Source organism: Diabrotica virgifera, chromosome 3 (assembly GCF_917563875.1).
Source record: "Diabrotica virgifera virgifera chromosome 3, PGI_DIABVI_V3a".
NCBI classification, from domain to species: Eukaryota; Metazoa; Arthropoda; class Insecta; order Coleoptera; family Chrysomelidae; genus Diabrotica; species Diabrotica virgifera.
Genome location: NC_065445.1, coordinates 188,389,624 through 188,413,747, shown reverse-complemented (window position 1 = coordinate 188,413,747; position 24,124 = coordinate 188,389,624). Strand labels below are relative to the sequence as shown.

Below are 24,124 nucleotides of genomic sequence, written 5' to 3'. Positions count from 1 at the left end.
GTGTTAAAGTGATTTTTTAATAATATATTGTTACTCTGGAACGCTTACAATTTTGAACATCTTTAACCAAAAAATACTTGGATCACAGAATATATGTATATGTATTCTCTGCTTGGATCTTCCTGCATGTATTCTCTGCTTGGATAAATAAATAACTTTTTATTAAGTTCACGTCTTAAATCAATTATTTATTAAATACACTCTCAATAGTGCTTTTCATTCAGAGTCATTTGTTTCGAGCTTCTGTCATATGTCGTATAATGCGTGTATATTAATATTATACACGGATTATACAACATATTATGACAAAAGCTCAAAACAAATGACAATCGATGAAAAGCCCTATATTATATAATCAACAACTCAAAATATTCCCGATGCCATGTCAAATATTTAAACCTGTCACTGTGTCTTGTCATCATATTCTATTTGACTCAGTGTGTTGTATGACAAAGATAGCGAATGTTCGATTTGGAAAATATCACCACGGACATGGTGTCCATTTTTTTCGAATCCCGAAAAAACTAGTAAATATTTTTTAAAAATTGAAACGCAGAATGGAAGACTAAATTATTATAGAGGGCCGAAAGTCCCTTAGAATAAATAAAAAGTTTCTTTTGAATGAGATATTTGAAATTAAAAATCACACTACATTTTCTCTTAGTTTTTCACCCCTGTAATTTATTAAAATAAACACTATAGAAGTTTTTAGGGACTTTCGGCCCTCGGTAAGAACGTAATCTTTCATTCTGCGTTTAAATTTTCCAAAAATACTTATTAGTTTTCTCAGGATTCGAAAAAAATGATTCCCTATTTGAATAGCATTGCAGCCGAAAATACGTACCCATCCCCTTAAACCTACATTTTCTGTAGTAACGAGCTCCTCCATCTCTCTTGCCATTCCTTGATATTCAGCTATTACAACTAGATCGTCAGTGAAACATAAGTTATTTAGATATTCCCCATCTATTTTTGTTGCCTTTGTCTGCCATCATAATTGGTAAACACATCTTATAGTAACGTATTAAAAATCTTAGGTGATATTTGGTCTCCTTGTCTAACCCCACGTTCTAATTTTCTTCGATTACTAAATTCTGTTTGTTTAAATTAAGGCTAAATGGCCAACTGTATATCAGAACTAACTTACAAAATAGTACAAGGGGAATTCTCAATACAGATCTGCTTTGTAGGCCATTCTGTCATTACAGTAGAAAACAGAAAGTGGTAGAAAAAATACTGATATAAGCCATATTTTTTATTGTATCTACAGTTCTTCATGCTGTACAGACCAGTCCTTTTTTATCATCACAGCCGCTTTGTACCCAATCATCATCGTAGTCGCTTGAGTTCCACTACTGACTATAGACGGCATAACACTAGCATCAGCCACTCTTAAGTTCTTAATAGCATGCACCTTTAGATTGGAATGTACCACTGACACACCATCGTCTTTTGGACCCATTGGACAGGTACTAGTAAAGTCACCAAATGTTGTTGATAAGTGCCTTAAGGCACATTTCCAGTATTCATCGGAGTTAAATTCGTATTCATCACAATTTGTAATTGGTAGGTGGAGCAATTCTGGTAAATGCTTCTTTAGTGATGCGGTCTCGAGAAGTTTTTCAGCAAATCTAAAATATTTTTAATTATGAGTATGTTTTATGAATAACAATCATTCATTTTTTTTGCTTGCAGTCGAAACGTCGGTCTTTTCAATTGGTCTTTGATTAAAAAATAAAATAGCAATTCTGCTGACAGCATTTGAAAGTTAGGGTCAAATTATACCGGTTTTAATTATTTGCATTGCTAAAAATTAATTTGTTTATTATTAAACAAAGCCAAAATTTTAAAACATTGCTGAGGCCCCTTAAATAATCCGATTTTAATTCTGTAAAGTGTTAGATAGGTATAGCATCTCTTTATATGTAAAAAAATTAACCAACTTCTAAATGGTCTACTTTTTGTTCAGAAAGATTTTTAAAAATTTGAACTTTTTAAAAACATTTACATTGCAAATTTATTATGCAAAATCTATTAGGTCGATTTTAATGAAATTTGGTAGACCATTTAAGTAAGTTATAAGAATTTTCTAAGCGAATTACTAAGGTTCTAAGTGCCACCAAAGTGGTTAAGAAACATTCAATAACAACAGGCGTATTTTGCCCCCTTATTTTGTATTTATTGCTGTATTGCAGAAAAGGTAATACCTTAAGACATTTTTGACCAGTCGTATATCATACAAAATTCAATTATCTTTATTTTATTTCTGTATGACTTTGTTCCAAAACGAACCGTTTTAAAGTTATAAGCAAAGAATGCAGAAAAAAATCGATGTTTTTCGAAATTTTTAAATATTTTAATTTTTTTATTAATGTTCCGGGCATATTTGAGAAGGAGCATAAGTCAATTATTATTACTGAAGGTGTCACCTAACTTTATCTGCGAATGTCACTTCTTTAGTCCGAATGCCACCTCTCACATCCAAAAATACACGTTTTTTACAGATTAGTCCTGGTCTATTATAGCTTGGATCATCGTGGTACAACATCCAGTATTTCGACACCTCCATTAAAATCTTAACTTGGTACATACTATCTAAAAGATCTCGAAAACCTATAAAAATGGTTTTCACAAAATCCACAGGAAACATAGTTTGCGATGGAAAACTATGATTGGCTCATTCGCCAGTCAGGAAAGGACTCAGCTTAGTTTAAATTTAATACGAAACTTGAGGTGGAGAACTGAATTTTAGAAGACCTGATGAGAATATCATGCTGGTCCTGCTTTCAAAAAACACTTTGAAATGGAGGAGTTTAGATTTAGTAAGCGTACTAGTATAGTTAGTACAAAAAACTAATAGACATAAAGCGTATGCACCTTAACTAAGACCAAAACCAAGAGAAAATGGACAACAATCAGAAATCATTATTAAAAAGAAAAACCTAATAGCCTTACCTTATAGCATCTAATAAGCTTTGAATATCCTCATCACCATTATCAGTCATGTATCCCGGATATATCAAAGGCATATCTTCAATCTTATTACTTCGCAGAAGAACTTTTCCTCTCGATTTTGGATTTACAATACCAGGTAGTATCATCATTACTGGATCGTATTTATTTGCTTTGTCCAGAGCTTCGACCACATCGGCTTCCATACCAAAAGCTTTGACTACAGCAGGAAGGAGGATATCATCACTGGCGGGAAATATTATGTGACGATAAGAAACGTTTGGAACGTTAGAATCTTTTTTTGTGTTGATAAACGATAGGAAACTTGCAATACCAGTGGTACTTAACAAACCAGTACGGTGCTTAAAGTATTCGTAGACAGTGTCTATAGGATCCCTTGGTAAAAGAGCGTTCAAATCTAGTTTAACACTAAAGCCAGTAAAGAATAAATGATCTTGTAGGTTTTCTCCAACAGCAAGATTCTTTATTACTGAGATATTATGCTGTTTCAAATGCTCTTCTGGGCCAATTCCAGAAAGCATTAGTATCTGTGGAGAGTTGATGGTACCGGCTGAAAGAATCACTTCTTTGCGTGCTTTTATTAACAATGATTGAAGTCCAATTCTTACTCGCACTTCAGAGGCTTCCATATTTTCTGGGTTTATTACAATTTTTTCTACCAAAGTCTGTCTACTAACAAACAGATTTTGTCTTTCCCGAATAGCTCCTAATATAGTTTTACCAATGTTGGCTCTCATTCCAGATTGAATACATAATGGAGCTTCTACTGTTCCTATTGTCTCTTTTGGGTCTGCTCTTCGTGGTAAGGAATTCTGAGGTTATTAAAGGCTTCTTTTAATGAATGTGTAATGGGATCGTCTAAAAGTTGTAAAAAAATATATAGACATTATATTCAACAATTTTGAAATTATCACAAAAAAAAGCCAAAAGGAGATGTAAAAAGTACTTTGACATTTTATTTAACGAAGAATTTGGCAGAAGAGCCAATTGAATTAATGGAGGCAGTAACAGCAATGGTCACCAAAATAATAAACGAGGAGGTGGCTCAAGAACTAAAAAAAAAAGAAAATAAAGAAATGAAAATCAGTTGGACCAGATGATATTCCTGGGGTAGTGTGGAGAGCTTTAGGAGAGACAGGAACAAGTTGGCTGACACGTTTATTTAAGAGAATTGTGGAAGTTGTACAGATGCCAGATGAATGGAAATGTATATTAGTACCTGTTTACAAAAACAAGGGAGATATACAACAATGTACAAACTACAGGTTCATAGAACTACTTAGTCACACCATGAAAATAGTGGAGAGAGTAATTGATAGGCTGATACAAACTGAAATATCCTATAATCAGTTTGACTTTATGGAGGGTAGGTATCAACAACAGATGCAAAAATAGATTAGGAATAAAGAGACGAACGCTCATATGGTATTCATTGATCTTAAAAAAGGATCTGATAGAGTTCATATGATGATTCTGTGGTAGGCACTCAATAAGAAAGGAGTTCCTGAGGAATATGTAAAGACTGTGAGAGATATGTACGAGGGAGAAACAACTACTGTTATGACAGGTGTGGGACTGACTTATAAATTCTACGTTAAAGTAGGATTGCACCAAGGCTTGGTGTTTTGTTCTTGTTTATTATCATTAATTTTTGATCAGATAACAGCGAAACTACATGCTAACATGCTTCCCTGGTGATTAATGTATGCTGATGATGTAGTGTTAGTGGGAAATAGTGAAAGCGATCTAGAACAAAAACTGGAACAGTGGAGACAATCTCTTGAGGAAAAAAGTTTAAAGCTTAGTAGGACAAAATTTAAAGCTTAGTATTTAAAATATTCGTTTAAGGATAGAGTTACTACAAATAGAATGATCTTGGATGGTTGGATGGTGAAATGATTGTGAAAAGTAATAGTAAGGTAATAAAAAAAGGTAAAAAAGTAATAGATGGTAATTAAGTACGTAGGATCGGTATTACAGAGCAATGGAGAAATAAATGGAGATGCATGAAGTAGAATTATGGTTGGATGGATGAAGTGGAAGGAAGCAAGTGGTGTGTCGTGTAACAGAAAAATTCCAATGAAAGCTGAAGGGAAAATTCTATAAATCATCCATAAGACCGGCTATGAAGTACCGAACTGAATGTTATGTACTTAAAAAGTAAGGAGAACAACGAGTGCATGTGGAGGAATTTAGAATGCTTAGATGGATGGGAGGAGTGACATCAAAGGATAAAATTAAAAATGAGTATATTAGGAGAAGTCTAGGGGTGGCACCAAATGACACGAAAATGAGAGAGCATGGATTAAGATGGTTTGGTTATGTCCAACGTCGAAACGTTACTACCCAATACGAAGAATTGCTGAACTGCGGGTTCTTGGAAGGAGTAGGAGAGGAAGACCAAAGAAGACCTGGCGGAAGACGCATAGGCAGGACATGTCGGTAAAGGGGATTGTTGTTGATCTTTTTTTTTATTTATTAAACACCAATAAGATGCTTTAGAACATTACAATCTGATCAAATAATGTGATCAATGAGCAACTTATTTCTAACCTAAATTACTACTAAAAAACTTAAGACTAAGGACAAACTCGATAGTACCCCTTAGGTTCTGTTAATATATTGCACAAATGTTAACTTGTACCATCACTTGCATCGTGCACTATTTTTCACTTAACTAACTCGAAGGGTTTCTTCCTCTTGAGTCTTCTAGCTAGATCCGTGTTGTCGAGGAGCTGGATGGCCGTGTTGAAGAAGCCGTTGTTCGTGACTCTTGGCAAATTTTTCTATGGTCTTGTTAACAGTATCCATGTCTAGGTCCCTATGGTACTATAGTACCTATAGTTCCTACTGTTCCTATAGTACCATGGAACGTTGACAATGCTCCTTAGCACTTTGTTTTGGAATCGTTGAATGATAATTAAATTTGTATTACTAGCGCAGCCCCATAGCTGGATGCCATATGTCCATACAGGTTTATAATCTGTTTATACAAAAGTATTTTATTGTAGATCGAGAGAGTGGATTGTCTTCCCAATAGCCAGTACATTTTTTTATACTTCATGTTAAGCTGTTCTCGTTTCTTTTTAACATGGGCCCTCCAGCGTAGCCTAGCGTCTAGTGTAATACCCAAATACTTTGCGGTATCGGCATATGGTACCTGATTATTATTCACTTTAACAGGAATGTATTGATTTTTCTTGTTTGTAAAATTTATATGCACTGACTTTATCTACTTCAGGTATATCACCAGTGTATAATAGATATAGGACCGGTCCTATCACACTACCTCGTGGTACCCCTGCATTGATTTCCTTTAGTTCCGAGTAGGCTTCTTCTTGCTTAACCCTAAAAACTCTCTCTGATATATAATATTCCAATAATTCTGTGTATTGTCTTGGCAAAATCCTGCTTAATTTGTACTTAAGTCCTTCGTGCCATACCTTATCAAAAGCTTGCGCCACGTCGAGGAAGACAGCGGAGCAAACTTTTTTTCCTTCCAGCGACCTCTCTATTATATCCGTTATTCTATGGACTTGGTCGATAGTTGAATGACTTTCTCGAAACCCAAACTGGTGTGATGGAATTATAGAGCCTTAGCATCTATGAGAGGTTTCAACCTTTTCAGCAAAAGCTTCTCGTACAGCTTTGAAATTACGGGTAGCAATGAAATCGGTCTGTACGATAATACTGTATTTGGTTGTTTTCCAGGTTTAAGGATCATTATGACCTCAGCCACTTTCCATATTTTGGGAATATATCTTAATCTGAACGAGGCATTTATGAGATATGTCAGTTTTACTATGGCTTTTCTAGGAAGTTGTTCTAAAATTTCCCCAGTAATTAAGTCAAACCCAGGTGCTTTCCTGGGATTGATGTTTAATTTAATTTCGTCGGCCACTTCTTTTGGGGTGACTAGTTTAATTTTACCTTCTTCCTGTGTGACATTTTCCCATTGCAGTGTGTTATCACCTTCATTTGGCTGGAATATTTCCTCGAGATATTCAGCAAATTTATTAGCCTTCTCTAAATTGCTTTTTGCCCAGCTTCCATCTGTATTTCTTAGTGGGAATTTTGCATTATCGGTCGTTTTAATTTCTTAGTGGCTCTCCAGAGGGAATAATCAGTTGTGCTATCATTTGTCAATTCTCTTAGATAGTTACTAATTGATTTTTATTTTTTCTAATTTCTCTTTTAAGCTGTTGTGTAGCATTATTTAGTTTTGTTTTATCAGATGGAGCTCTAGAGCGTTGCCAGTTCCTTCTGAGTTTTCTTTTCTCTTCGATTAGCTTTCTAATTTCTTTAGGGTAATTATTACCTTTAACTCTATGAATCAGTTCAGGTGAGTTATTCCAAGCGGCTTGTTGAACTTGTTTAACAAAACATTCCGTTTCTTCATCAAGTTCATATCTAGTTTTTAGTGAAACTTTCAGATTTATTGTTTCTTCTAAGTGAAGCTGAAAACTCCGCCAATCTGTTAGCCTATTAGTCAGTTTAGGAGGTGGCTGACTTTGAATAACAGTATCACTCACTGTGAGAAGGATGGGTGAATGATCGGAGTTCATGTCCCAAGCTTCTTCAATATGTAAATAATTAACAGAAATATTTCTAGGTATAAAAAAATCAATCAGGTCTGGAATTTTGTTGTTGATATGAGTCAAGATAAAAACTTATGGAGAAATGCAATTATTAGGAAAGCCGGACCCGCATAGTGATAAAGGCATAGAGAATGATGATGATTTAACAATTTAGAAATTTTATTAGATGGCATATGAGAAATATCTTGTTAATTTTTAGGACATTTGGGAATAAACGGAGTAATATGGTCTTACAAAATATTCTCCACAATGATCAATACATTTGTAGTTATATAGTATACGTTATTACATGTCAGACTTTTTGACACAACACCCGAGTTGTAGACATTTATCAAAGGTGTTCTTTAGAGAACTAAGACCACCGTTAAATGCCAAAAATTAGCAAAACTCTATAGAAGAAAATAATTGTTTTTAGCTTAAGTCAAGACATACTAATTTTGTATTATTCAAAATACAAGAAATCATTGAAAGAAAATGTCCAGCATTTAGTTCTATATTTTGAAAGAAATATCGTTTTGTACTAACTCTAAACAATGAGTCAAATGACTACACAATAGTAAAACATTCTGAATAAATATACTTACTGTTTTTTAATTTAAATAAAGGAAGTAATCCACCTACACCCATATTCGTGGTTAAATCATCTGGAGCCTGAACGTTTTCTATATCATTGAAATACTCTTTCACGTCATTCCAGCCCCATCCGTCATTTCCATTCTCTGCCCATTTGTCATAGTCTCTTTGAAAACCTTTGATGTAGGTCATATCATTTAATGCACTAGTACCTCCTAGAGCTTTTCCTCTAGGAATTTTACATTGTTTATTTGTAAAACCCAAACATGACCTATTTACTGCCTGAGTTTTATATTGCCAATCATTCGAAGACCCTTGTACATTAAAAGAAAGAAAAGGAACCTAAAATAAAAAAAAATGGCCACTTTATCTCAATTAGTATAAGGTACATTCCATGTCAAATCACCGAGACAAAAACTTTTGGACCTCCGATTTGTCTGAAACTTGGTTCATAGCTTCTGCGGAACGTAAAAATAAGCTCAAGCTGAAGCATTTAAGCCCGAACAGTCTTCTTTTTGTTCTCTCAAAATATAATTTTCAGTGATTTGATATTTATTTTTTCTACGAGCGTGCAAAAATGTCTACTTTCGCGCACGCGTTTTAGTTTAGAAAGTTTTACTTTTCCGCACGCGTGCTACTTTTCCGCACGCGTTTTACTTTTCCGCACGCGTTTTACTTTTCCGCACGCGTGTTAATTTAGATATGTTAATATGGCCTTAAAGTAATTATAATACATGTAATAAACTAATATTTAGATATTATTTACTAATTTATTTCAAATATATCCTATTGTGTTCATGTTTTAATGAAATTAACGCGATTGTTTCATTCATAGGAAATTCTGACCAATAGAAAGCTACAGAAATCTAAATTAAATCGATAATTTTTGATAATTTCCCGTCTTCAAGTATATTACGTCAGATGCCCTTCGTTGCTACGAAAAAATACATTCAGTGACATTAATAACAATTAATGTTTTAAAAATTATAAAAGTGATGACTTTCAACCGTCAAATTATTATTTATAACAACTGTTTGTTTAATTGTACTAATTTGTACTTACATAAATAAATTACAATAAAATTTTGGTTTTGAACAGTTTTATTCATGAAATAATCGCAACAAATTGCACTCGATCTCTAAAATTAATATAGAATTTTAGAGCTCTTGTGCAATTACTACTGAGAATTCGATGAAATAAAATAATTTTGACATAATATTCCAAAGTCAAATCAGTAGACAATAACAGTGGTTTTGAATCGTCGTCATGGAAACCAAGATCGTCGTCATGCTAACCAATTATGCTAATAGTTTGGTTTTGACAACCTTGTCAAAGAATTAATTTTTGTATGCATTTTCATATTAATTAAATTAATTGATTAAGATTTGGTCATGTTTTAAAGACTAGTAGAAAAAATATTGTTCCTAACGCTTACAGAAAGTCTCTTTTCCGCACTCGACTGCTTGCCTAACTCCCGCTTCGCGTCGTTGGCAAACTGCAGTCGCGTGCGGAAAAGTGTGACTTTTTGCACTTGTTAGGAAAATAACTATAAACAAATTTGTGTGTTATCATAAATTATCAATGAAAAAATTAATTTTTAATAGAAGGGAGTAATGTCATTATAAGGCATTACAACAAGTTTTGATTAAAAAAAAAGAATGTGTGTGTACTTTGTACGCACGTAAGAAGTTATACTTCTATTATATAATTTCAACGAAATAAATATACTTTCAGTTGAGTCCGCGAGTCTTTACCCGTGCGTCACCATTTAAAGCATACGAAATAAGTCGGAAATCTATTCCATGCAACAACAAGTGACAGAAAGTGGCTACTGTTCTGATTTCGGGTTTTATTATAAAATTTGACGTTATCAAATATATAGGGTGAGGCAGATAACTGGCCTATTAGAAATATCTCGAGAACTAAAGGCAACAGAATCATAAAAATTGGAATAAAGGGATTTTGAAGGATGATCTATTAAATGAAAATATGTTCATCTCTTTGCAACTTCCGGTTATACCTGAAGTTGCTTATAACTTCGTTTTTTTAAATGGGACACCCTGTATATTTTTACATTTTTGGATTCTCTTCGATGTCTTCTTTCTTAAAATATGAGGTTTTTTTAATATTATACAGGGTATTTTAAAAGATAATTACGTTTTTTTATTAATTTCATAGCAACATTCACACCCTGTAGAATTGTAGTAGTTTGACATCTAAAACTCTACTTACGTTCAAATGATTTTTAATATACTCTACTATTGTTAAGGATCATTAGTATAGCTAAATTTTTAATTTTAGTATACCGGGTTGGTCGAAACTCGGAATGAGTATTTTCTGAGCTTTCTTAAATAGAACACCCTGTATTTTTGTATTGTAATGAAATGATATTTTATAGTACTTTTTTATTTCTTAAGCATCCCCTATACCTAACTGCTTTAATTTGTGAGTTATTGGTAATAACTAGCTAAACAATAATTGCAACAAAAAATACGTAAAATTTTATTAGGTTGGCCGTGAAAAACTCAATCCCAAATAATTTTTCAGAAATAAATACATATTAATCCAGACTGGTCCTTAAAATTACCAATAATTGTTTAGCTATCAAAATACCTACGTAGTTAAGATTGTTGGTGCGACCAACAATTAAGCACAAATTAAAGCAGTTAGGTATAGGGAATGCTTAAGAAACAAAAAAGTACCATACAATATCATTTCATTACAATACTAAAATACAGGGTGTTCCATTTAAGAAAACTCAGAAAATACTCATTCCGAGTTTCGACCAACCCTGTATACTAAAATTAAAAATTTAGCTATACTTACGATTCTTAACAATAGTAGAGTATATTAAAAATCATTTGAACGTAAGTAGAGTTTTAGATGTCAAACTACTACAATTCTACAGGGTGTTAATTTTGCTACGAAATTAATAAAAAAAGCGTAATTATCTTTTAAAATACCCTGTATAATATTACAAAACCTCATATTTTAAGAAAGAAGACATCGAAGAGAATCCAAAAATGTAAAAATATATCCCATTTAAAAAAACGAAGTTATAAGCAACGGAAGTTGCAAAGATATGAAAATATTTTCATTTAATAGATCATCCTTCAAAACCCCTTTATTCAAATTTTCATGATTCTGTTGCCTTTAGTTCTCGAGATATTTCTAATAGGTCCTTTATTTGCCTCACCCTGTATATATGGTAGGGGAGCAAAGTATGCTAAATGTGCAGTCACTCGAGCGCTTTGGGGACCTAAGGGGTTGTGAAGAGTAGGTCCTAAAACCAAAAAAAGTTAAGTACAGTTTTCCATTTTAGTGGGCGCTTGCCATTTTTTAATTTAATTTTCCATTTCCAACAATCGTTTTTTCCGATTATAGCGCCATCTATCCATAGTTCGAAAAAATGTTTCGAATAAAAGTTGCTTATTTTTACGTAAAGAATCTAAATCTGGAATAAAAATTTGGGGCTCCTATTTAAGATTTTAAAGTAACCCCCCACCCTACCTTCGTGGGGGGTCGTGTTTGGTACCATTCGATAGATTTTTCAAAAATATTGATTAAGTGTATTTTGCAGTTTTTCGATCTAATGTTTATTTTGCGAAATATCTCGGGATTTGTATTTAAAATTTTAAATTTACCCCCACCCCTCTCCGTGGGGTGTCATGTTTGGTATCATTCGATAGATTTTTGAAAAATATTGTACACGTATTTTTTAGTTTTTCGATCTAACGTTCATTTCGCGAATTATTCGCTTTTTTTTTGTGAAACTTTTTAACTCACCCATTTCCTTACGCCCCGCTCAAATCGTCAGATTTTTTAAATATGCACTCTTTTGCATGTACTTAACGTACCTTATCTTACTCTGACAATTTCGAGTATTTTTAAGGATATATTTTAAGTTAAGAGCCAATATATATGGTAGAGGTACATCTGCAGGGCACCAGGTTTCTCCCCATATGATAATCTGACGCGCTCGAGTAACTGCAAAAATCCCCGCTTGGGCTCCCCTACCAATAGAATGTCAAATGTAAGTTTTGCTTCAAAATTTTTGTGCAGAATTACAGCTACCTTTGAAGTAGCGTAATAATTTTTTTTATTATTATTGAGTAATAAATAAATAAACAATTTATAAAAAATCAATAACATATTTTATTTTTGTTATTTTATTCACTTTGACGAAAACCTAAACACAATCATTTCTTTACTGTGTGAATGACGCTAGCTTTGTATGTTTTAAATATTAATTGCCAAAATATAATTACTTACCTTAAAATTTCAAAGCCCAATATAAAATTAGTTGTGAAAACAACTGTTTGTGTAATATAAAGAAACTTCAAAACGCAAAAATTCGACAAAAACCGCAAAAAATTCAACTGACTGACAGCCACAAAAGTAAACAAAGCAGAAACGTCAAACAAATTGTGCTTAAAATATGAAAACATACCGAATCGTCTTTTTTTGTACCTATCTCTTTTCAATGGACTGAGTCTAGATGGTTCATAAAAATAACATGTGTTTTTACTTAATAACAAACGGCAGCTGGTTTGTCATGAGTTTCATGCGTGGAAGAGAATGATGCTAGATAAAAAGTATGTGTTTTATCTCGCCAGGTATTAATGACGCACGGGTAAAGACTCGCGGACTTAACTGTAACTGTTTATATTTGCATTTTATTTAAATATTAAACTAACTTTCTTACCTACCACTTTCAAATTTTTATTAAAACTACCAAAAATTAAAAAAAAAACGTGAATTGTCCGGGATTTGAACCCGCGACCTCTCGCTCTCTAGTCCAATGCTCTACCTCTTATCTGTTTCCTCTCCAGAGTTCGGAGCCGTTTTTTAATTCTGAACAATTCATTGCAACTAACTACATACTGTCTGTGTGCGCATGCGCGCAGAATTATGAAATTTTACTCTCAATCGCGCCTAAAGAAGTATAACTTCAACAAGTTTTTGATCAAATTTTGGTGTAGAAAACGTTAAAATACCGTTTTTTACATGTTCGATTTGGCTGAAAATTTGTGCACATAATATAGCCAAAACACAGGATTTTAAATGGTTTAAAGAATTTTTATGGTTTTACAATACAAAAAAAGTTACATGCAATAATATCAGACTCAAAAGTATATAGTCCAGTTAGGATAGCATTTGACGTTGCATGCCGAGCTGCCCAAAATTTTATTTTTATAATCTTTAGGGGGAACAATAGTAGTATAAATTTAAAATTGCGAATTAATCCCGCCGTTACGTTAGTCGCCTTTTTGATTTTAGAGGAGAACCGTTGTTGCTCAATATCTCCGCCATTTTCAACTTTTCGACAAAAAGTGTAAGGATTGAAATTATTGAATATACCATTTCTCATAATTTCTTTTATTACAAATTTTTTTGTGCTGTCGATATTTTCAGAGTTAAGGGGGAAAATAGTTAGAGCGTAATTATTGAACTATCTCGTTTATTATTAGTTTTAAGATAAAAATGTACCTATACAAAAATGGAGAGAATTAAATTTTATACAATTTTGATCTCTATCAGTTTTTGCCAAATATTTAAGGTAATGCATATGCGGTAAAAGCGCGAGCGTAAGATCTGATTGGTTTTATAGCAGTTGTTTTGTTAAATATCTCCGCCATTTTCAACTTTTCCCAAAAAATGGTATGAACTGAAATTGTTCGAAATAAATCGTATTTACAATTATTATAATTTATTTTTAACAATTTTTGTCGTGAGATCGATATTTTTCGAGTTAATTGTACTTAAAGTAGGGAGTATGTAATGTAGGGAGTAGTAACACTAGAAATGGAGTTGGTATAATTGCTGATAGTGAAATGAAAGATAACGTAGTAGAAGTTATAAGAACGAGTGATAGAATGATGTCAGTGAAATTTGTAATTGATAAAGAGGTATTGAATGTTGTGTGTGTGTGTATGCTCCTCAAACAGGTCTGGGTGAGAATGAAAGAAGAGCTTTCTATGATCAATTAGGAGACGTACTGAGTGATATTCCAGCGGAGGAGAAAGTTATAATAGGAGGTGATTTCAATGCACATGTGGGCCAAGCCAAGACAGGATATGAAACAATACATGGGGGATTAGGCTTTGGAACTAGAAATGAAGCTGGAGATGACATGCTAGAATTAGCAACAGCATTGGATATGGCGATTGTTAACACATTCTTTAAAAAGAGAGAAACTCAACTTATTACCTACAAAAGTGGACAACATCAATCCCAAATAGACTACTTCATGATAAGGAAAGAAGACATACGTGAATGCAAGGACTGCAAGGTAATAGTTAGTGAGACAGTAAGCCAACAACATAAGCTGATTGTTCTGGACATCGAAGTAAAAAGCGAAACTAAACAAAAATATCGGAGAGGACCACAAAAAATCAAGTGGTGGATGCTAAAAGATGAGAAGGAAGGTCTATTCAGGGAAAGAATAGTAGAAAAAATATGTTGGAACATGAAAGGAAGCCCTAACACAATTTGGAGAAAAATGGCCAATATTATTAGAGAGACGGCTATTTAAATACTTGGGAAAACGTCAGGAAAGAAGTTTGAGGATAAAGAGACTTGGTGGTGGTCAAATGAAGTACAAGGAAAAATAAAAGAGAAGAGAAAATTATATAAAAAGTGGCAAGAAACCAGATCGGACATAGATCTTCAAAACTATATGGTCGCCAAAAAGGAAGCGAAAGTAGCAGTAGCAAAAGCTAAAGCAGAAGCGTATTCAAACCTATACGATCAACTTGATACCAGGGAAGGCGAAACGAAGATATATAAAATAGCCAAACAGAGAGCAAAGAAAGCAAAAGATTTTAATCAGATTAGATGTATCCGAGATGAAAATAATAAAATACTAGTTCACGAAAGGGATGTCAAAAAGAGATGGAGAAAGTACTTTGACAGCTTATTAAATGAAGAATTTGACAGACAGCCTGTAGAGTCAATGGAGACAGTAGCAGCAATGGTCACCAAAATAACCAACGAGGAAGTGGCTCAAGCGCTTCATAAAATAAAGAAAGGAAAAGCGGTAGGACCAGATGATATTCCTGGGGAAGTATGGAGAGCATTGGGAGAGACAGGAACAAGGTGGCTAGCAGGTCTATTTAATAGAATTATGGAAGTTGGACAAATGCCAGACGAATGGAGAAGCAGTATACTTGTACCTGTTTACAAAAACAAGGGAGATATACAACAATGTACAAACTACAGGGCTATAAAACTGCTTAGCCACACCATGAAAATATGGGAAAGAGTAATTGATAGACGGATACGTGAAGAGACCGAAATATCCGAGAATCAATTTGGCTTTATGCAGGGTAGATCAACAACAGATGCAATTTTCATTATAAGGCATTTGATGGAAAAATACAGGAGTAAAGAAACAAACGCTCATATGGTATTCATTGATCTTGAGAAAGCATATGATAGAGTTCCTCGAGAGATTCTGTGGTGGGCACTCAATAAGAAAGGAGTCCCTGGTAAATATGTAAAGATTGTGAGGGATATGTATGAGGGAGTAACGACTAGTGTTAGGACAGGTGTGGGAGAGACTGATAAATTTCATGTGAAAGTAGGATTGCATCAAGGTTCTGTGCTTAGTCCGTATTTATTCTCATTAGTCTTGGACCAGATAACAGCGAAAATACAGGGTAACATTCCATGGTGCTTAATGTATGCTGATGATGTCGTGTTAATAGGAAATAGTGAAAGAGACTTAGAACAAAAACTGGAACAGTGGAGACAAGCTCTGGAGGAAAAAGGTTTAAAACTAAGTAGGACAAAAACAGAGTATTTGGAATTTTCATTTAAAGATGGAGCTACTACAAATAAAATGGTATCTTTGGATGGCGAAATGATAGTAAAAAGCAATAGTTTTAAGTACCTGGGATCGGTATTACAGAGTTATGGAGAAATAGATGGAGATGCATGCAGTAGAATTAGGGCTGGATGGATGAAGTGGAAAGAAGCGAGTGGTGTGTTGTGTGACAGAAAAATTCCAACGAAGCTGAAGGGAAAATTCTATAAAACAGCCATAAGACCAGCTATGATGTACGGAACTGAATGTTGGGCAGTGAAAAAGAAAGAGGAACAGCGAATGCATGTGGCGGAAATGAGAATGCTTAGATGGATGAGTGGAGTGACAAAGAAGGATAAAATTAGAAATGAGTATATTAGGGGAAGTCTAGGTGTGGCACCAATTGATGCCAAAATGAGAGAGCATAGGTTAAGATGGTTTGGTCATGTTCAACGTCGAGACGTTAACCACCCAATACGAAGAATAGCTGAAGTGCAGATTCCTGGAAGGAGTAGGAGAGGAAGACCAAAGAAGACCTGGGGGGAGACGATAAGGCAGGACATGTTGGTAAAGGGGATTAACATTGATATGGCCCAAGATAAAATTGTGTGGAGAAATGCAATTAGGGAAGCCGACCCTGCATAGGGATAAGGCAAAGAGAATGATGATGATGTACTTAAAGTAGATGCCTATATTTTTGACACTGATATTATTGCATATCACTTTGTTTGTATTATAAATAATAAAAATGCTTTTAACCAGTTAGAGTCCTGTGCTTTGGCTATATGTGGGCCAATTTTCAGCCAAATCAAAGATGATGTATTTTGGGAATGTAGGAAAATGTAAAAAACAGTATTTTAACGTTTTTTACACCAAAGTTTGATCAAAAACTTGTTTTTGAATCAAAATAACTTGTTATAATACCTTATAACAACATTTTTAGGTCCCTTCTCTTATAACAATGTTTTTTTCCACTGATATTTTACGATAAAATTTACAAATTTGTTTAAATAAATATCAAATCACTGCAAAATCGCTAAAAATGATATTTTAAGAAAAAAAGACTGTTCGGGCTTAAATGCTTCAGCTCCAGCTTATTTTTACGTTCCGCAGAAGTTATACACCAAGTTTTAGACAAATCGGAGATCCAAAAGTATTTTGGATCCAAAATTAAGTGGTTTGAAATGGAATCACCCATAAACTAGACTTACGTCACTAGTATCCGAGGGAATTCCACCAGCTTCTAGCACCAGCACTTTCCAATTTTTGTCCTCTGTTAATTTGTTAGCCAGTACTGATCCTCCAGATCCTGCACCGATAATAATGAAATCAAACTCGTCTCCATTTTGTAGTTTCGTTCCGTAATCATCTGGATAGTCAATATCTGATCCTAAAGAGCATTTGGCGACTACTAATGTACTAATTAGCTGAATGAATAGTGATAGCGGTGTTTCTTGTAAGTTGCCGACACAGAAATCTTCTATGGTAATATCAGTCATCTTTTACTATACATAAAAATATATTTTATCAGAATATACAGTATGTCCCTGTAAGGTGGAACCATATGGAACACTTTTTTATTATTAATTTTACGAAAAAATGTTATTCTTCATAAAAAGTTCTGCATGGTCTAAAACCTACGATATAATCATCATATATCAAATTTTATCAATAGTATACGGGGGATGTAAAAAAATAAGAATTTATCTCAAGAGTAAAGTACGTTTATATTTCACAATATTGAAAATTGTTGTTATTGTATAAGAACCTAGATTGTAAAAATGATTATTTTGAACATAAAAATTGTAGCATATTGTTGAACATAAAAAATAATATATTAAGTAAAATCTGAAAGAGATTGAAAAAAAAATGAAGCAATGGCAAGAAGGGAGGAAAACAGAATTGAACTCAGTTGTGAAAAAATAAAGAAGATAATTAAAGATGCAGCATGCGAAACTCTTGTCATGGGAGTAGTTCATAGCAACAGCTGTGCAACAATAAAGAAGGCTCCGTATTTCTGTCGTACATATCTTCTATCTTAAATACTGAACAGCCATGACACCAGTATCATACTAATGCCAAATACTGGAAAACGAAACATTGACTTGGTGAGACAAACAAGAAACCAATATGTACCTACTTTGAAACCTCTTCCAGAACTAGACTTCTCCAGACAACAGAGATAATTCCAGACTTCTATGGTTTGACTAATTTTGTAGCAGATCTTGCTATAGATTTTGCGGTCAAGCATATTACAGACACTGTGGAGAACTTCAGAAAAATATGGACCGTTCTAGTAAGGTTTGACGTACAGAACGCCTTTAAACTGCCAACTGGGCCCATGTTATTACTAAATTAGAAACTGCTAGAGTCTCGGGATATCTGATCAACATTATAAAAAGATATTTAAGCGAGAGACATGTTTCAGTGGCCAGAAATGGCGAGATGAAACTAACAGCCGGCGTATCGCAAGGTCCGTACTAAGTCCAACGTTGTAGAATGTCTTGTACAATGGGGTAGAGACAGCATTGGTTACGGTAGAGACAGCATGGCAGTAGCCTATGCATATGACTTTGCTGCGAGAAAGTGAACAGGTGGATGGAAAATAATGATCTTGAACTTGCAGGTCACAAGAAGTGGTCATCCTTCCAAGAAATGGGCCGGATCTGACCTTCCAAATAGTGACCTAGGTAGTAGTCAACTAGAGACGACGAACTGTGCGAGTTACATATTTAAGCATCGACCTGGACAGAGGCCAAGTACACGAAACACTGTACACACACAAGCACAACCACAAGCACAAGCACGTACCAAGCACAAACACAAGATCTGTTTTTCCTCCTGTAATATGAGAAAAAACAGAGCTCACTTTTTCGATATTGCAGCACTGGGAAAGTCGTTCTTCTGGCCTTCGAGAGATGTATCGTTTCTGTCATTGCTTTACAAGCACATTCGACTTTCTTGGCCAAGGTCCAGTTGACGTGTTCTCGGGCAAACTGAAGTCGAGCTTGTTAGCTTGTTTGGAAATCAAAGTAGCAGCCTTAAGCCTTCAGCTAACTATCCACTGAGTGACGGTGACACCTTGAACATTCCTCGCGGCTTATTGAAGCTCAACTCTGTCACGTGCCGATTCCGCAAAGTACTCAGGACAATAAATCGATCATCCCTCCCGGTTATTACACGTCGCCGACCCGAATCTGGTCATCGACTGTAGCTACCAGTCTCCTGGTATCGACGGAAAGCCCTTGAGACTGCAGACTGCGTCATAAGGAGGCGACGGGCGACAGTTCTGTGACTATATCCCTCTCGTAATTATGCATTTACCTGGACCACCTTCACTAGTGAAGTATCCATTTTGTAAAATATTCACTTACTGCATTTCGAAGTGTACACACGGGTCAACGTTTTAAAAGCGACTGAGACGACCACCGTCAAATTCAGGGAGGTAAATTGCGTAGAACATACCCGTTACAATGTCTCCTGTATTCCCTATGCCATACAGAAGAAGAAAAATTTTACAATACGTTGCCAATCTGCATAAAACAATTATTTTTTGGAAGCTCTACAGTGATGAGCGCTCTAATAACCGAATACATATTAAGTTGTGAGATAAGAAGGGATGAAAGTAGGAGAGGTGGAAATAATCGATATAAACGTATAAAGGAACATTACATTACATAGTTTCCCACCTTTTAGACATATCGGAAAAGTATGATAACTGTCACTGTGACAGGAGAATTTTATAAAATACTCCTGTCACAGACGTCTAAAGGTGGGAAACTACGTTGAGTCCCTGAATCTTTACCCGTGCGTCATCATTTAAAGCATACGAAATAAGTCGATGATAAGTCGGAAATTGAAATTTACTAAACGCAACAACAAGTGACAGTAAATGACTTGCTGTTGCGTTTAGTAAATTTCAATTTCCGATTATCATCGACTTATTTCGTATGCTTTAAATGATGACGCACGGGTAAAGATTCAGGGACTCAACTGTATGTAATGTAATGTTAATTTATACATTTATATCGGTAATTTTCACCTCTAGTGGTTTCATCTCTTCTTATTTCACAATGTATTATGATTTCTATTTTTTGCGTTATTCTGCTGATTATTAGCACGCTCATCATTGTATAATAGACAATATTTTTCTGCACTAGTTGTTTCAATTTATAGAACACAAGACGGAATTACTAAGCATAAACTACAGTTATTCATCGAGTGAGTCGATTTTTTTGCTCTCAATTGTAGCATGAATAATTGTTAAAAATATCATAAGAGGACAGATAATTATACAGAAATATATAATTTAGAGAAAATGACTAAGAAAATTTAAAAGGCTACATCAGCGCGTCATCAATGTTAATTCGAGAGACAGTAGCCGCACCGTTTTTCGAAGGATCTACTAACCTTTGGCAACAGTGCGTAGGCAGTAGTTACGTGACATTATCAAAGACGAAGGCACAATATTGTGATAATAATGTACCCATAGGCGCGCTAAATGTTGCCAAATCAGTCAAGTAAGTTTGTTTTCTTTTTATAGATAATCGATTTTATTAGTGCCATGTGACACAAAATCTAGGCATGGGATAAAAAGTTTTGAAGAAAGTATATTTTTTTGTTCTTCTTAATGGCGGTACAGACTCGTTTTTGTAATATTTTTCAAATTGGGCCCTGACAGCAATTCTTTACTATACTACGTATATGTGTGCCAAATAGCTCCACAAAATATTCAAAATTAAAGCTGCAATCGTGGAACCCGTTTTCCCTCTTGATGTCGCGCTGATGTAACCTCATGAAAATGCTAGGAACACTATGAAAGCCTATCGATAACTAACGACATATTATAATTAAGGCCAGAAAGACAGAAGAAATATTTTCTTTACAACGCGATGCGGTTTAAAATCAACATAAAATAATCGATGAATAAAAATATCAAAAAAATAATATAAACTAATAAAAATAATAATATAATAAATATACGTATGGAGAAAACATTGAAGATGATTGTAAATAATTAAAATTTGAAAAGGTAAAGTAACAAAGATTCAACAAACAAACAAAAATGAACATTAAACATGCAACGTTCTCTACTCCATATAACGTATCTGTCTGATCTGTCATACTCATTGGTCTTTTTCGGTTTACTATAAAATCATCAGTAGTGTCTGACGTCTGACAATCGGCTACCGATGACCGTGTGGTTCGATGGTGAATCGTAAAAGTAGATAGAAAGAACAGTAGGTACATATACTCAAAACCCTTGGATGTTTATAAATAAAAATTTCAACTCGTATCTCTCGATTTGATTTTTGTATAATTTTTAAAATTGCATTGCCCTTCTATTTTTAAATTATTAGCTTTCTTTTTAATTTTTATTATTGTTTTAATTTTATTACCTACGTGTTTTTAATTGTTATCTTAGGTCTATGTTTTTGATAATTTTGTGCAGCTTTATATTTGATATTAAATTTGATTTATTAAATTAATAAAATGTCGCACAAGATCTTGGGACAACCTGAAGCAACGTTCTACGTTAAGAGCACACAGTAGCAATCAACAGGTAGCAATAAACGCGGTTCAAGATTGCGAAAGTTCTGCGAACTTTCAAAAGTGAGGCAACAGTGCGTCGGTAATTCGACACTGACAGTGACGTTTATATTATCATAAACAATAGTTTTTATACACATAGGCGCGAACTGTTGCCAAGTCAGTGACGTTCGATTTCTTGTTACAAAAAAATTGATTTTTAGTAGTTCCAATGTGACACAAAATCTAGGCACGGGATAAAAAAGTTTATTTGAAGAAAGTGTATTTTTGTCTTTCTTAATGGCGGTACAGGCTCTTTTTTTCAATATTTTATTTAGTTATAGAGTAATAAAATTTCCACATATTAACATATTTCTGAAATTGGGCTCTGTACCGCCATTCTTTATTATAATACGAATATGTGTGCCAAATATCTCGACAAACTATTTAAAATTAGAGTCGCAATCTTGGAACGCGTTTGTTGCTACTGCTCTTAACGTAGAACGTTGCTTCAGGTTGTCCCAAGATCTTGTGCGGCATTTTATTATATTCACTTGATTTATATCTAAAAACAAATCAAAACATAAACCTAACCTTACAATCCTTAACATAACTACAGAGTTATCTCATAACTTGAGGTTTAACGTCGCGTTATAAAGTGACAGTTGATATCAGATAACTCAAGAACTGTCGAGAAATAACGCAAGTAGTTAAGTTAAATATGATACATCACACCAATTCGAGGATTATAACTTAACAACAGGATAACTTTACGTTATATTTAACGTGAATGATTCATCACAGGGCTGAATATATCGTAACAGAGTCATTAATAATCAGCTCAGCGGGGTGCTTTTCTTCGAGGTGTGAAATTTTATCAACAAGGAATCTACCTGTTTTATGGAATGATCCCTTGTTTATTTAAGTACACATTTCCAACAATAGTACCCCGCTGAGCTGAGTATTAATGACTCGCTTAGTTTGATTGCAGAAATCACCAACAGACTTATTGTAGAACAATAGAGATCAACATCAAAAACGACTTTAAAAGGTACATATTAATATACTATATTGTATAAAAAATAGTTACATACCTGTAGATTTCTTCAACAAATCGCTTAACTTATCGGTACATATATACATAAATAAATAACTACATACCGTAGTCGTCTTAGAGGATATCCTGGTTAGATAAAGCTTAAATAAACGCCAGGAGAATTTTATCTACAGTTGAGAATATTGTGTGCCAAAAATAACCCCATCAGAAATACAATTAAAAGGGAAGTAACTATCATCATAATGTATAATTGAAAATGCTGATGAAGATAATGAAAATTCAATATTATAAGATTCCATGATGACTAGAAGCCTTCCACAAAGAACGAAGAAAACGAACACAGACATATTGCGAGAAATGGGCAAATAATACGAAATAATAAAAGCAATCAAAATAAGAAAGTTATAGGGGTGGCCAAGCTCCTTGGTAGTCAGAAATTTTTCAAAATTTGAAATTTTTCGCGAGCCGCAATTAAACAATTATTTAAAAAGTGCAAATAAGGTATTAAATTTTTCTCTAAGTGTTTGGATTTCACGAGTTTAAAAGCGAAATAAAATGGTTCACATCGTTATTTCAAATATGCAAATAATTTTACAACCAGCCTTTACTATTTCAGAATACTTCGATTCTTAATCATCCTTCCATCTTTTTCTGAGACGGTCTACTGATCTTGTACCGTCTGGTCGATCAGAAAACACTGTCTTTAACACTATTTCTTCCTCTGAACTTACCACATGACCTGCCCATCTTATCCGGTTAGCTTTTATATGCCTGACGATGTTTTCAGTACCTACCATACAGTTACCAATGCAGCTTTTCAGCACCTTCCCCACTCTCCTGTCAATTCATCTCTTTGAAGGCTAAATATCATTCTGAGAACGTTCTTTTCAAAAAACAGCTGATATTTATTTCCCGCTGATGTAGAGTCCATGTTTCACTTCCATATGTAATAATGGGACGAATAATTGACATTTACAATCTTAATTTAGATTGTATTTTTAGCATCTTAATAATGATAACAGGGAGTATAATGCTCTATCTATTCCACGCAGCTATCCTTGCTGAGACCTCTTGTTATTATGTGCTAGGCATCTGTGATTACCGCTCCTACATATTTAAACTGTTTTACTACTTCGAAATTGTGGTAATTAATATTAAGTTATGTTCTGCCTTGTTCTGGTCTTGTATTTTTGGTTACTAGCATGTATTTCGTCTTCTCTTCATTTATTCGAAGGCCCAGACTACCTGTTTCTTCCTCGAGTTCTGAAAACACCTCTATAACGTCTCTTTTTAAATGAGCGACTGCATCTAAATCATCAGCAAAGGCCAACAATAGTTTTGATCCTCGATTCGCAAATCCCCCTGTCAGCTCCGATGATATTTTGCTTAAATATTACATATTCTAAGGCCAAATTGAATAGCAACGGTGATACAGGGTCTCCTTGTCTAAGTCCTGATATTCCACTTAGTCTTTTATATTTGTTGTCAGTAACTTAAGACATTTTTAAACACAAAAATTTAAAAGGAATTCAGGTACATTTATTAAGAGCCACAAATAATCCTTCAAAGAGCCACAAGTGGCTCGCG

General features: G+C 34.2%; 2 protein-coding genes across 2 annotated transcripts; both read right to left on the bottom strand.

The window, feature by feature from the left end:
* Positions 1-1,242: 1,242 nt before the first annotated feature.
* Positions 1,243-3,710, bottom strand: LOC114332572 (glucose dehydrogenase [FAD, quinone]-like). The gene is made up of 2 exons (XM_028282394.2): positions 2,956-3,710; positions 1,243-1,631 (listed from the first exon to the last, which is right to left on the bottom strand). The coding sequence occupies exons 1-2, from the start codon at positions 3,708-3,710 to the stop codon at positions 1,265-1,267; spliced, it is 1,122 nt and encodes a 373-aa protein (XP_028138195.2). The 3' UTR covers positions 1,243-1,264.
* Positions 3,711-3,736: 26 nt separating this feature from the next.
* LOC114332575 (glucose dehydrogenase [FAD, quinone]-like) lies at positions 3,737-22,656 on the bottom strand. Its single transcript, XM_028282397.2, has 4 exons — positions 22,575-22,656; positions 17,163-17,456; positions 8,156-8,486; positions 3,737-3,831 (listed from the first exon to the last, which is right to left on the bottom strand). The coding sequence occupies exons 2-4, from the start codon at positions 17,448-17,450 to the stop codon at positions 3,746-3,748; spliced, it is 705 nt and encodes a 234-aa protein (XP_028138198.1). The 5' UTR covers positions 17,451-17,456; positions 22,575-22,656; the 3' UTR covers positions 3,737-3,745.
* Positions 22,657-24,124: the final 1,468 nt, after the last annotated feature.